Source organism: Denticeps clupeoides, chromosome 7, assembly GCF_900700375.1.
Source record: "Denticeps clupeoides chromosome 7, fDenClu1.1, whole genome shotgun sequence".
NCBI classification, from domain to species: domain Eukaryota; kingdom Metazoa; phylum Chordata; class Actinopteri; order Clupeiformes; family Denticipitidae; genus Denticeps; species Denticeps clupeoides.
In genome coordinates, this window is record NC_041713.1 from 20,725,554 (window position 1) to 20,740,571 (window position 15,018).

A 15,018-nucleotide genomic window follows, 5' to 3' on the forward strand; every position below is an offset into this window, starting at 1 on the left:
GTGGCAGGGACTAAGGACATTAACCAACTATAAAAGCACCAACGTCCGGTATGACGAACGCAGATGTGTCTCTGGCAGACGAGCTGAACACATTCTGTGCTCGCTTCAAGGCTGCAGCTAAAGATGCTAGCGATTCTAAGGCTAACAGCTGTGGACAGCACCGAAAATGCCTCGATCGTCCCTGAGCATGACGTGAGGAGAACCTTCAGGAGAGTGAACACCAGGAAAGAAGCAGGACCAGACGGCATCTCAGGTAGAATCCTCAGAGCCTGCGCAGACCAGCTAGCACCTGTGTTCAGAGAGATATTCAGTCGCCCAAACTGCTGTACAGGTGATGCCATCTTTCATCTCCTGGAGGAGGTTGAAAATCTGGAGAATTGGTGCCAGAGGAATAATCTCTACCTGAACGTCAACAAGACAAAGGAGTTGATAGGGGACAGGAGAGGAACTACCAGACCCCGGTCATCAACAGGAGTCCAGCGGAGAGAGTGGACAGCTTGATTTGTATTGCAGCTGGAGGTGTTGCTGACCTGGACTGTTTGTGGTCAGGATCCATGCACATGCCGGTCATTCTTTTGCAAGACTAAAGTGGGGACAGTTCCCCCTTAAACATGCTGCCCCCTTCACTCAAACTTTTAGAAATTGAGAAAGAAAATAAATTAGCCACAAACTGAATATGGTCTAGACGTACTACAGTAGCTGAAAGAGCTACTCTCATATTAGATGACTGGTTTCCTCTTAACTTCAGGGCTCTTTTTGTTTCTTTTCTTGAAATTTGTCACCCGTCTCAAGGTTCATCCTCACTGAGCATCTGAAAACACAGAACTGAAGTAAAAGTAACACGTGGAATCTCTGCTGGTTCCACTGTAGCATTCCATTAACACTCACTTATGACTGGAACATGGAGAAATGTTACAGTGGTAAACCAAATGCATGTTTGTGATTTCCTGCCCTTTTTTTTTTTTTTTTTGTCCCCCCCCCCTGCCCAACAAATGGAAAAAGCAGCGTGTTTGAGTGGGAGGCTCAGAAGATGCTGTGACCCAGACACAATATAAAATCTTATTTCATTCACGATCCTCCCCAGCTGCTCACAAAAGGAAACAATGCTGTGAGAAATCCTTTAGTTTTGGTAATATTGAGAAGTGTTACTGGGTTCTAATATATTTCAGAGGCCATGTTTTTTGGATCTAAGATGTTGAATATTCTATTCTTTGGCCACCTTTTCAGATTTAAAGGGCTTGTGTGCCTCAGTGACCCTAAGCTCAGCTTTCAGGTGGGACAAAGTTGGACAGGTCTTAGGGTAGAGGCCTGACAGTGCAATCCTGAGCACCCCAGTCATTTCCCACCTCCACTGCAATTGTGTGCCCCCCTTAACATGTATGCATACAAGGGAGCACACAGTCTAGAACAAGCCCTTAGGGAAAGAGTAATATCAATAAAGCTGCTCATGTACATTGGCCAGTAACAATTAGTCTTGTCAGTGCAATGAAATTAGAAACCATTTGCAATGTTGCATTGGATGAACCAACAGAGTAGCCCAGAGAAAAGGAACATTTCCTTACAGCTGTACAAGATCATAAAATACTTGGAATAAAGCCAGTTAAGGGCATTCACCATTACAAAAACCACACTGCCAGAACTGGAGTCATTTAAGAAGGTTTATTTCAATAAAAATATCCCAAGTGAACCTCGCCACTGGAAACCAGGGTTTCTTTACCAGTGTTCACATTTGTGGACCTCCCTGCAGGAAGAAAGAAGGGGGTCAGCAACAACCACTACTAGATCATTTCAGATGGACTGCACAAGCTACTCACTCTGTCGACCACACGTCTGTTGACAGGATGTTGTGGGAGAAGGATAGCAAACTGCAGTATTACAGTGGATGAAAACCTAACACAAGAAGGTAGGATTAGCACATTTAGCCTAGCATGAGCCTTGAGGGGGGGGGGGGGGGGGGGTCATATTTAATAAGAGTACCTTCTCAGTCAACGCCACATAAGATGTAGGGTTCACAAATGTAAACATCTGAAGGATGAAGCGTTTGTAGTGCGTTGGATACTGAAGCACGGAGGAGCCAGATACAGGAACCAAGGTGGACAGGTAACGGTCATCCTGGTACGGACATCTAAAGAGAACTCATTAGTGAGGACACTGCATACAGTTTTATCCAGTTAGCCAAAACCGCTCCTTACCCATCAACCAGGATGTCCCACTGTGGGGAGCTGTAGGGGTTTGGGTTGGATGTGGCCCAGCAGCGGCCCAGCATCAGAACAAGGTTGGGATCGGTTCTCCCCACAATACGTACTTCAGCATACACTGGGTCCCGCAGAATTTTAGTGACTGGGTAATCAGCATCACCGTAGTAGGAATTGTACGCGACAGTCGCTACAGAGAGAGGAAACGGCAAAGCTCACAATTCAATAGAGGAAAGGACGAATTTATGACGTGCAGTACCTTCCACACATCCTTTGATGGCACAGCGGCCATTAGCCAGCCTGAGCTCCACCTGGAGTGGACCAAGAGCAGCAACTGGAAGTGGGGAGTCAGAAAAGCCAGTTTGAACCACCACTGCCTCCACAGCAGCACCAAAATAGCGACACTGAAAGAGAAGCCTGCAGAAGACAGTGCATTAAGACCTCCCCACACTCATTCCACACACAAAATAGAACTGCTCACTCACTCAAATTGGCTGTCTCTTGTGATGGAACCAAGAGGACCAACTCCCACCTCATAAGAGGAGAACATCCTATTCTCATAGATCACATAGCCAGCCTCCACCTGCAACAAGACCGTACAGGATAAGCGTTTGTTCTGGCTTCACTTACAGAAAGGGCTCCTGAGCCTGGTTGAACCTCCCTACTGAGCACATTCAGTCCAAGCTTAATTAGGCCATTGAACAGTGGTTACAACCAGAACTGCCAGGAGGGCCTACAGGGCAAAGATTGGAAAGACCGGACATACAGGAAAGAGTATTACATGCCCACCGTCACAAGGGTTCCACATGCAGTCACAGGGAACTGGAAAATGGCAAAGGCACCGTTGGAATCAACAGCAGCACAGGGTGCATGGCTTCCTCCCAACAACGTAACGGAGTCTAAACTCAGCCGGGGGAGGGTTGCGTCCATGGACACCACAAGCACAAACTGTCCATCCCTGGTGCACTGGACAGTTACTGAGGAAAGTCAAAGAAAAAGTAAAGATCCTCCTTACACAGTCAACCATAAAGTAAAATGGACACCTACCCATTTTGCCATAATAACATTGGTGACCATCAAAACAGCATCTTATAGCACTGCAGTTACTAGCAGAGATTCCAGGTTCCCCACAGGGTACCCGCTCAAAATTATTCACTTGACATTGGTCTGAAACTGGCAGGCCTGGATCACGGGCCAAGGTGGGGATCTGTGGCCCAGAGGGAGAAGGAATGGTCTTTATTTGGGCAAAGCACAAAGGGCCCCCAAAAACCAGCACCAGGACACCAAACATGCTCCCTCCTTTACCCATATCCACAACACTACAAACACTCCCTATCAACCTGCATGCTGAGGGACTCTTTTATAGCTCACCGATTCACTGGTGTATAAGTGGAAGTTGTTTAAAACCACACCCCCTCATTAAAAATCCTGCCCCACTGCAATAAAGTAATCAGTTAGTTTAGGAGATTTCTGGTGTAATCAGCTTGATTTGCATCCGCACATTTTGCCTGATATACATTGATGTGAATAATCCTACCTTGCCACCTGATATTGCCACACTCATATTTCAAAACTGTCAGTCTATCTAGCTATTTATTTGCTCTGGTCTGAGCCAATAGGAGACGCCATTAAAGTTTGGACAGGTTCAGCAGTTTTCCCTTCAACCATTCTAACCCTCCAGCCCCAGCCAAAAGCCATAAATTTTTCAGTTTTAACTAACCTTTCAGAGTGCCCACCTAAATATTTCATCACCTCAAGCCCTTGCAGTGGATTGAGATGTATGTCACGTTCTCTTTCCCTGTCCACCTGTCTGTCTCTCTCTGTAACAGCCTGAAAAAGAGGTGGTTCTTTCTGAGGACCAAACAAGCCACATGTTCAGATAAGTCAGGTATCATTTTCACACACACACACTCTTTCACACACATTTATGGCAGATGCATTCTGCTGATTCTAGAAATGTGCTTTTTGTCCTGGTGTCCATATTTTGACCCCATTCATTTAGATTCATTAAGACAGTATCCTGTTAACCCAAGATTGTTGTTGAGACTTGCCTGTTCTTGCCTTTACTTACATTTTTAGTTTTACCCCTAAATTGTTGCATGTTGTATAGTGATGGGCCGAATCTCAACTTAAAGTTCTAAGCAAAGACTTCTTCCTGAACAAAACACAATTCCAACATCAAGCAAATAAACAAACATCTATTTTGTGAGTGTACATCCCAGAAATATGTCACTACAAATTAAGCTAACCAGCCAAACCATGATTCACATTAGTAGTAGTAAAGCCTGCTATCAAAACTGATTTGCAGTCCATTTCCAGGTTTAAAAAAGGGGACATATCCATGGAAAAGAGGACATATTGTCACCTTACACATTGTATTATATCAGTTTCTTCAGTCGGCTAAGGAGTCTTTTGGGGAAAAAAAACTGCCACAAGAAACACAGAAGTGGGCCAGAGACCTCCCATTCTGTAAATAGACAATGTAGGGAAGGAGGGAAAGATACAGACCAGGCAGGGAAACCAACTGGGTTACCTGCAGAAGCATGGCCTGGGTCAGTGGCAGAGGGACAGACTGGACTGGTGAAGATGCAGGAGAGTCAGAGAAAACTGGCTTTGGTGGATTCTGCACAGTCTCCAGCTTTATCTGGGTTTTTCCTGCCCCGGTTCGAAATTGCTTGCTTTTGTTCTTTATCACACAGCTAACCTCATCTTGGCCCAAACTCTGTTTGTGTGCAATGCAGTTCCAGGCTCATTACAGTTTCTGGATCTGGATTGTGTGTAAGCAACAGGCCTGGTCTGTCTCCCTAAAAAGTCACACAGTCAGTATGGGTTCTCTTGATCTTGGTTCTCCTCACTGGCCCTCAAAGCCTTGGTATGCCCAGGGATACTCTTCCCATGGATCTGCTTGTAAAAGTGTAAGAGTGGCAGCGGGAGCAGCTACAGCTTTAACTGGGGAATACTATTTTATTAGGAAAATTTATCAAACAGAAGGGGGAGAGCTTTCCTATCCCAAGCACTTGGGCAGATGTACAATTTGTTGGGGATTAAGAGTATAAGGACCACTCCCTAACACCTGCAGACAGATGGGCTGGTAGAGTGATATAACCATACTCAAGGCATGCTGTTGAAGTTTGTTGCAGCCAATGCAAAAAGACGTGTATGGACACATATGGACGTGTGGTTGCCCTACCTCCTGTTTGCTTATTGGGAGGTGCCTCAGGCACTCCACTAAAATCCTTGAGCGGTGTGTCTACAATCAGCTATCACTCCATCTATCACAGAACAACCTCCTGGATCCTAACCAGTCTGGCTTCAGAACTGCTCATTCTACTGAGACTGCCCTTCTGGCGGTTACCGAGCAGCTGCATGCAGCCAGATCGGCAAAACTGTCATCTGTACTTATTCTCCTCGAGCTCTCCACAGCATTCGACACTGTCAACCACAAGACTCTCTTGTCTATCCTGAAGAGGCTTGGAACTGAGGGCTCAGCATGGCAGTGGTTTGCTTCCTACCTTGATGAGTGATCTTACCAAGTGACTTGGAATGGATCCACCTCTACCTCACGTAGACTCTCCACTGGTGTCCGTCAAGGCTCAGTTTTAGATCCTTTCCTTTTCTCCCTCTACACAAGATCACTTGGTGAGGTCATTTCCTCAAATGGATTATCCTACCACTGCTATGCTGATGACACACAACTCCTCTTCACCTTTCCTCCCTCTGATCTACATGCTGCTTCCAAAATATCTGCATGTCTAACCAACATTTCATCTTGGACGGCAGCCTATCACCTCAAACTCAATCCCCCCAAAACTGAACTAATATTCATTCCAGCAGATTCTTCACCACATCAGAATCTTGTTATTTGCCTGGACAACTCACAGCTCTCTCCTTCTGCAACAGCCCGCAACCTTGGAGTAACAATAGACAACTAACACTCTTTCTCGACTCACATCAGCAATCTTTCCCGCTCATGTCGATTCCTTCTCTACAATATCAGACAAATCAACACAGGCCACCCATCTAATGGTTCAGTCCTTAGTAATCTCATGACCGGATTACTGTAACTCCCTTCTAGCTGGTCTACCTCTATATCTGATCTTCCTAGTTGGGGGTCCTAATGAACCAGAACTGTTCACTTCATCAATGGTAACTTGGAATCACGTTGTAAGTTGCTCTGGATAAGGGTGTCTGCCAAATGCCTTAATGTAAAAGGAAAAATCAAATAAAAATGAACTAACACAAAAAACACATACACATACATATGCTTTACATCTGTCTAATATATAGACTTTTAAAATAAAGTGCCACCTGAGCTACACAGCATGTCCACATGCTCCTGGCTCAGGCTAGCTTTTTATCTTTTTATCTCCAAATGTTGCCTAGTGCAGAAAAAAGGCACTCAGATGGTGTTAATGTGGCAGATATGCAAAGGTAAGACGTGAAGTGACTGCCATTGTGAAACACAGCACAGCACACGGTGATGCAACAAAATGTGTCCTCTATTTTTAAACATCATCCTTGGTGAAACACAGCGTGAAAGGGGAGCAGTGTGTGAGGATGGTGCTTTGCTCAGTGGCACCTCAGTGGTTCAGGATTCTGTTGTCACATGGGCTGACGAGCACGCTGTTTTGTTGTGATAGGAGACCAGGAGTCTGCTAAAACAGACCACGCATTGCCGACTCTTTTAGTAATCAATTCTTATAGATTTAATCGATTTGTTGTTGCTGCACTCCAGGAGGGGTTGGAGAGGATGCAGCTGTAAAATACAACACAAGCACTGTATTAAACACACTCATCTGATGTTACCTGGCATGAAAGAGGCATGACACAACAGAGGTTACAAGAATGAACAGTTTCTAATTGATCAACACCAGTAGATTACTATTGCAGTCACATATAAATATTGTATGTAAGAATGGTACCAATGTTACAGAAAAACCCGAAATAAAAGAAAAGAGACAGAGGGATAGAGGAAGTTGAGTTGAAAAGTCAGGAGCCAATCTGTAGAGCAGATGAGAAACAGGGAGGGAAAGCAAGACTCAGAACCCACAGCTCCCAATGAAGGAGGAAGAGAACATTTTTTAGACATTTGACCTCCAAACAGACCATTACCCACAGACCATTTAGGATTTGTCCTTTGATGTCACTGACATTTCTTTCTCAGCGTGACACCTCAAGCCATTTGCTGGTTTTTGACACCTTTTATTTGGGGGATGTCACAGTTTGACAAAGATACAGGCGGGGGGACCTTCACGAAAGACAAAAGCACAAAATGCTATGGACCTTAGAGTTCCCATCTTACAGATGACCACTTGATTCACTGTGACACTACAGAGTCAAATGGGGATCACAATTGGTCCATGATTGGGCATGTGCTTGTTTGTCCTGCTCCTTCCTGGTCAATTGGGAATTCAAATGGAGCTGATGGTGGTGGTTCTGTGTCCTTTATGATCTTCAGGCATTTGATATCACACTTGCAGGGAACCTGCCTTCTTGACAGAGATCAAACACAACAGTGGGTGCAGTAGAACCAGCTTTAAAATACTGGAACTGGAAGGCATCTGGTTTTAATAGTTGTCTGCGGGCTTGGATCGGTTCACAGAGAGGGGACAGTTAAACTGAAGCTCCAGCCAGTGAGAGTCGAGTGGTTGGGGAGGGAACCACTAGCTGTGGAGTATCCAGTGGTAGAAATATCAGTTGCAAGGGTGAGTGTGGATATGTGGATTTTTTACTTTATTAAACAGGAAAAAAAATGCATAGACACACATACGTACATGACCATTCACTGTATGACTGGCAGTCATTATCAGTTTGACAAAAAGGTTTTTAATATTCAGTTTGCATCTATTCTTCATCACCCTCCAGTATCATAAATCATAAATCAAAACTCAATCTGTCTGAAGATGGGTTCACATGCACTGTCATGAACACAAGCTGCAGAATGCAAATACATGGGGTAACAGATTCATATATAAATAATACAATAATGGGAATAATGAACTGTTATCCATGAATTTGCAGAATCCATGAATGTTCCCATGACTAATGTTAAAGTCAGATATTGGAAATAATCATTAATTTTTGAGTTACAGTATAAGATTTTAAAATGAAATGTTTTATGAACAAGTTCCAATGGCCCCACCAGGTCAGCCCTTCGGAACAGCAAACCAAGAGGCAAACTTCATCGAGTTATCACAATCATCAGCCTTTCTTGCCACTCCAGAACCTTACACAACCGTTTGTGATGAGAGTGGAGATGCATGCATATCCCAAATCAAAGACAAATTCCACCATAATCTGCACCAAACGTGGCACACTTTGCCATGTTTGCACGTCTGACAACACCAACATCCCTCATGCAGTATTCATGAATATGTCTAATTCATGCCTCTCCCAGGGCACTGGCTCCGAGATCTGAGCAGTGTCAGTCTGAGCAGTATTACTGAGGCGTGACAATTGCAGCAGTGAACCATTGGCCTGACTCAGCTGCTGAGCTTTACAGACACAGAAACGGCAAGGGTTTTTTATAAATTTGATGTATTATTTATTTAAATGTATAAACAGTGTGGGACATGCTGGCTGTAATCCACGGAGTGGATTAGGGCCTGGCATGTTTCACTTCTTGCTGTGCCTTCAGAGTATTAGGAGGCTTCTGGGAATCAGCATGTTTTTAATTAAATCAGCATAACTCCTTCACCTTGCTTGTAAGCTTTACACCGTCCGCATATGCAGCACATACACACACCCATACGTGCACAGACTGTAGTGGAAAATGCATATATTGCATATGCTCATGTTATTCTTAGGTGGTGCATAGAGACTATATTTACCATATTTTCACAAGAAGATTGTAATCAAGCTTTGCACAGAGCAGAGATACTGCTACGTTGCCCATTCTCAGTCATTAGTTTGATATTAAAGGTCCCCTTTTATGAAAATTTCACTTTGTGAGAATATTTAACATTATTACATTATTTTAAATGATTAAATTATATTATATTATAATGGCATTATATTAAATTATAACATTATGTTCCCCTAGCCTGTCTATGGGCCTGCAGTGGCTAGAAATGGCGATATTTGTAAAAAGTGCTTTGGTCATTCTGCTTCGCCGCTCAGAGAACGACAGCTCAGACGGTTGGATCTGGAATGTGTCCCCTTATATCGTAGGTGTGCTGTGCAGGTTTTTAGCAATGACAATCCCTTCGCTTTTTCACTTTACTTACAGTTCCTTGTTGATGTGCAAAAGCAGCAATTATTTAATTGTGTGACATTACAAATTTAAAATTGTTACGTCGCGTGACGAGGCCTGATGGAAATTAATATTCTCAGCATTCTCTTTTCTATAACCATTTCATCAGACCTTGTCAAGGGAAAGAGATGGTATATACCAAAAAGATGTTCATATTAAGTCTCTTAGACCAGGGACAGAGGCCACGGGTAAGCTATGAACATGACTATGTAATGATACTGGAAACTCACCCACCTTTTGCACCACACCACTATTGGGATAATCGTTTTCTCCATTATTCCTTCTTTCTCTCTGCCCGGTCCCTCCAGCAAGACAAAAATGCTTAGCACTCTCCATCATAAGGTGTGTATCTTTTTTGGCATGTAAGTGAATGTAGAGTAAATTATTTTAAATAACTTGGCGGCAGTTCATGGTACATTAGATGGCTGCCTGTGTTGACCCACACAGACCGCGACAGACCTTAGTAAAAGCAGTAACATATTTTTATTCACCTTTACTTGCGTGTGTGTTACAGTATCTCACAAAAGTGTATCTCGCTTCAGTGTTTTTAGATCTTTTTGTCAGTTGTTTCTGTGGTGTATTGAATTACAAGCATTTTACAAGTTTCAAAGACAATTACATTAAGTTTATACAAAGTATCAGTATTTGCTGTGTTCTTTTCTAGACCTCGGCAATTCGCCCTGGCATGGTGTTAGTGACCTTCTAGCCCAAATCCTAACTGATGACAACCCATTACTTCAAAGTCAGTGCTTGGAGTTTGTCAGAGTTTGTGAGTTTTTGTTTGTCCACCTGCCTCTTGAGGTTTGACCGTAAGTTCTACATTGGATTCCGGGGAGTTTCCTGGCCATGGACCCAAAATGTCAGTGTTTTGTTTCCTGAGCCACTTAGTTATCGATCACGATCTAGCATGTGAGGCGCACAAGCGGCTGGCACTGGGAGTGGAGGCTGTGGGTACCTGAGCTGGGACCAGGTGTGTGCTGTGGGTCCTTCTCAGCTCCGGTGGAGGGTGAGGAGGAGACACTGGAGACTCTGCACCAACCTCTGAGTATTGGTACAGGAAGGATGGAGGTTGTAATCGTGGTCGTCAAGCACGGTTGTTCTTGGAGTCGGATGGGGTGTCGGGGGTGGAAAAAGTAGTTGGTATCATCAAGGTCTGACAAAAGGCAATAGGGATATCCAAAAATCGTTGTCGTGGTTTAAAGCAGTCGGCTTCAGGCAAGATCTGTTCAGAAAATGCTTACAACACACAGGAACAAGTTGTCGTATGAGTTCACATCTGTAGTTTGTTGTCTAAGCCCTTTTATGGTGTTTGCTGTTTGGCTTCGGAGTGCTTCTGAGTCAACGAGGTTGGGTTGTGTTGGCGCCCTCTGGTGGCCCAGCGGGCAGGGACCGGCCATGAAATTATGACTTTGGCCTTATGGCACAGTGCTCCATCATTTTGGGAAAAGCATTGTTCTTCACCAAACTGTTCTTGGATGGTTGGGAGAATTTGCTGTTGGAGGATGTATTGGTACCATTTTTCATTAATAGCTGTGTTCTTAGGCAAAATTGTGAGTGAGCCCACTCCCTTGGATGAGAAGCAGCCCACACATGAATGGTCTCAGGATGCTTTACTGTTGGCACGGGACAGGACTGATGGTAGCGTCACCATTTCTACTCCGGACAATCATTTTCCCAGACGCCCCAAACAATCGGAAAGGGGTTTAATCAGAGAAAATTACTTTACCTCAGACCTCACTAGTCCAATCCCTGTACTTTTTGCAGAATATCAGTCTGTCTGAATATCAGAAGAAGGCTCTGGTGCTTGCTGGACTTTCTGGGAACTTCTTGTGTTAACGAGATAATCATCAAAATTGATCTCAGCAGGTCTTTTTGTGGCAGGGCTGAAATGGGATCACAAAGAGGGATTTTGCAGTTCATTTTATCACTCTTCATAACATTCTGGAGCTTGAGGTCTCAGGTTATCGGTCTCACACTCTCTCATACTGGTCACTGTTCAATATGGCACCTCGTGGCATAGAACTCTCTGAGGATCTGAGAAACGAATTGTATCTCTACATAAAAATTGTCCAGGCTAGATTGCCCACTCCCTGAAACTGAGCTGCAGCATGTTGGTCAAAACCATATAGCTACTGAACAGTTTCCACCAGCATTGCTGCAGATGTTGAAGGGCTGGAGGGTCTGCCTGTCAGCAGCAGACTAAGGATATGGATTACTGAAACCATGTCCTGTGGTCTGATGAGACCAAGATAAACCTAGGTGGTTCACATGGTTTCAAGGGCCTGTGGTGGCAACCAGGTGAGGAGACATGATAATAATGGACATGATTGATTTGATTTTGACTGTCCCAATTTTTTCCTAAACTATACATATTAATATAGTTCAGCGCAATTGTTTTAAGTAACAAATTATTTTATTATGTTGATCATGCATAACTTGATATTGAATCTACATTATGAAACACATTTTTCTTACATAATCAAATTATTTTTGTGAGAGTTGAGACAGTGCTGGACAACATTGACACGTTGGTCACAATTTGGACATTTTCACTTAGGTGTGTGCTCTCATTTGTTGCCAGTGGTTTAGACATTAATGGCTGTGTTCAGTTTCTGAAATAGATTAAGCTGCTGCTGACAACTGCAGGGAAAAACACGTTCACACGCACGGCACCAGTTGATCCGTAACACCAGGACCCAGGACCTGCCCGCCTCAGCCGGCGCCTGGCACAGAGATCTGGCGCTCATCGAATGGCGTCAACTAACACTCTGGTCAGCACACACAAAGACTTGCACTGCATGTGGCCAGTCCTATTCTTGAATAATTTTCTTTCCCATTGCAAGTGTGCGTGATGTAAGAGCTGATCCAGGGTTTGGAATTTGGTTGGAAAAAATGATCTAATCTTTAACTAGTGATAGAGAATTGCAGCTATTTGCAGCTTTCCTTTGGATGACACTGTGAGTTTGGGCTTGTAGTCGCCTATGAGCCAGAAGTTCACAAATTCACAGGTTCAAACCCCACTTACTACCATTGTGTCCCTGAGCAAGACACTTGAGTGTCTCCAGGGGGACTGTCCCTGTAACTACAGACTGTATGGTGGACTCTTCCCACGGCTTTCATCAAACACCCCACAGAAGCCGCAGCCCCCACCGCCGCTCGGGGCTCGGCCCTGTCTCCTGATCGCTGACTACCAAGGTACCTGCAACAACCCACAAACAACCACCTGAGACCGAAGCACCAGCCACTATTGCATCCGATGTGCATCGTTCTGACAGTGTTACATCTTACAAGAAAGCATCACATTCAAATCTGTGACAACCAGCAATATCCCCCCCAGATACCTCCAAATATGTGACTAATTGTGATGAACATGTTACAGGTTTTTAATTCAGTGACACTCCTGGGCATAATGTGTGAGTTTGACACTAAAAACCTCCATCTAGGGGACGGGGATGGAGATGTGTGAGGTGCTTACTTGAATGGTTAATTAGCTTTCACTGAAAAGCCGAAAGATACATCCGCACTATATCAACGTTTAGTAGATGCAGCTTTTTTTTGCTTTTGATTTTAAAGCCAGAGAAATGTTTATTAAATGAGAAATTGTTTTTGGGTTTAGGTCACAATTATTACAAATTGGCAAAATTATTTCAGCAGACTTTTTTTCGCTTAATTGATTCTGCTCATTTGTATGAAGAGAAATGCTATTATCATTATTTTATTGTTTTACATCATTTCTGTAAAACTGTGAAAATGGAAAATAATCAATAACTGAGTTGCAATGCCAAATGCTTCAGCTGTGTACTCATTCTGGTTTTAAACAAATGAGAAGAGAGATCTTGGAGCAAGTGATCATTCAGAGGGGTCGTTCAAAAGTGCTTTTATGACAAACGTCCAAACCCACCTTAACTATACCCAATAAGCTGAAGATGGAAAGAAAACCACAACTGCAGTTCAATCTCAGTAACTGGCTACTGCTGAAGATTTACGGATATATATACGGCGCATTATCGTCTGTGGTTATGCAGACATCCCATCTCTTCCACAACCCTCTTCCAGGGGTTCACTGACTCCCATTAAATTTTATACAAATGAAAATGTGTTTTTACAGAAAGTGCATGAGCGCAGTAGAAACAGTAGTAACAGAGGGAATGGAGATGATTTTTATAGGGTTCCTGTTGAGATGGTGATGAAATGTACAGCAACAACAGAAATAAACTGATTCTAAATGAAGTCCTGTTGCACTGCTTTATTGCTACTGATAATTGTATATATTAAACAGACTTTACATAACCATACAAATATGAATATATGTACTCTGGACGCACCTACTCTGTGGCCATTATGGTGGTCAAGCTATGGGGGCAGAATTGGTGGATTTTTAAAAATTAGAATAACTGGCCACAGCAACGCATGGTGGTATTATTCCACATTCTATCTATGAACCTTAGGAATTAGTTTCACAGTCTGTCATTTACCGTCACATATGATTACATTCAAATACCATCACAATATAATGCTGTAAGGTAATAAGTTTATAAGGTTGTAAGGTTATGGACAAGGGGCAGTGGTGGCCTAGCGGCCCCGTAATCAGAAGGTTGCCGGTTTGAATCCCGGGCCGCCAAGGTGCCTCTGAGGTGCCACTGAGCAAAGCACCGTCCCCACACACTGCTCCCCGGGCACCTGTCATGGCTGCCCTCTGCTCACTAAGAGTGATGGGTTAAATGCAGAGGACAAATTTCACTGTGTGCACCTTGTGCTGTGCTGCTGCACCTCAGTGGCACCTTGGTGGTTCAGGATTCAAACGGGCAACCTTCTGATTATGGGGCTGCTTCCTTACCTGCTAGGGCATTACTGCCCCATCTATATGCTGGCTTGGGCCATCGACACTGTGCTGGGCTGACATTGGGTGTTTGCTGCATCTAAGACTAACATGGCTTTTAAGCATTTTCAGGTTTTCATTTAATTATTCTTTTACAGGGTGGAATGATTGTACGACATGAACTATATGGACAAGAATATAGTGACATCTGACACATGACAGCCTCATACTTCAGTATGGTGTTGGTCCCACCTTTGCAGCCATAACAGCTTCCACTGTTAGAATTCTATTCTAATTTAGGCTTTCTAAATTAGAATAGAATTAGAATACAATTAGAATGCAATTATTATGATGTCTATCAAGGAGATCAAGAGACAGAGAGTGAGAGGAGAATACGAGGTGGTGGTTGCAGTCTTAACAGGAGGAAAAGCAGAGTAGTGATCAAAGGGATGTATATTTTGAGCTGTAGCTCAAGAACGTAATTCTGGTTCTAATAAAAAGGTGTTAGAACACACAGTTTATTTGTCAAAGTAGCTATGCCAAATGATGTCCAATAATAAAACTGTGGCATTTGAGGATCAGAATTGGACCACAAGGTAAGGAAAGACAGTGGCCTGGTCTAAAGAATCACACTTTCTTGGTGACTGGCCATGTGCAAGTGCCTCTCTTACCTGGGGAGAACATGGCTCCTGGAAGACAGGCAATGTTATGCTGGGAAACCTTGATATTTATATAGCTGTTACTTTGACATA

General features: G+C 43.6%; 1 protein-coding gene across 1 annotated transcript; it reads right to left on the minus strand.

The window, feature by feature from the left end:
• Nucleotides 1–787: 787 nt before the first annotated feature.
• LOC114793856 (zona pellucida sperm-binding protein 4-like) lies at nt 788–12,886 on the minus strand. Its single transcript, XM_028985988.1, has 10 exons — nt 12,874–12,886; nt 3,243–3,491; nt 2,985–3,172; nt 2,681–2,778; nt 2,455–2,612; nt 2,193–2,385; nt 1,978–2,125; nt 1,815–1,890; nt 1,689–1,741; nt 788–811 (listed from the first exon to the last, which is right to left on the minus strand). The coding sequence occupies exons 1-10, from the start codon at nt 12,884–12,886 to the stop codon at nt 788–790; spliced, it is 1,200 nt and encodes a 399-aa protein (XP_028841821.1).
• Between the last annotated feature and the right edge of the window lie 2,132 nt (nt 12,887–15,018).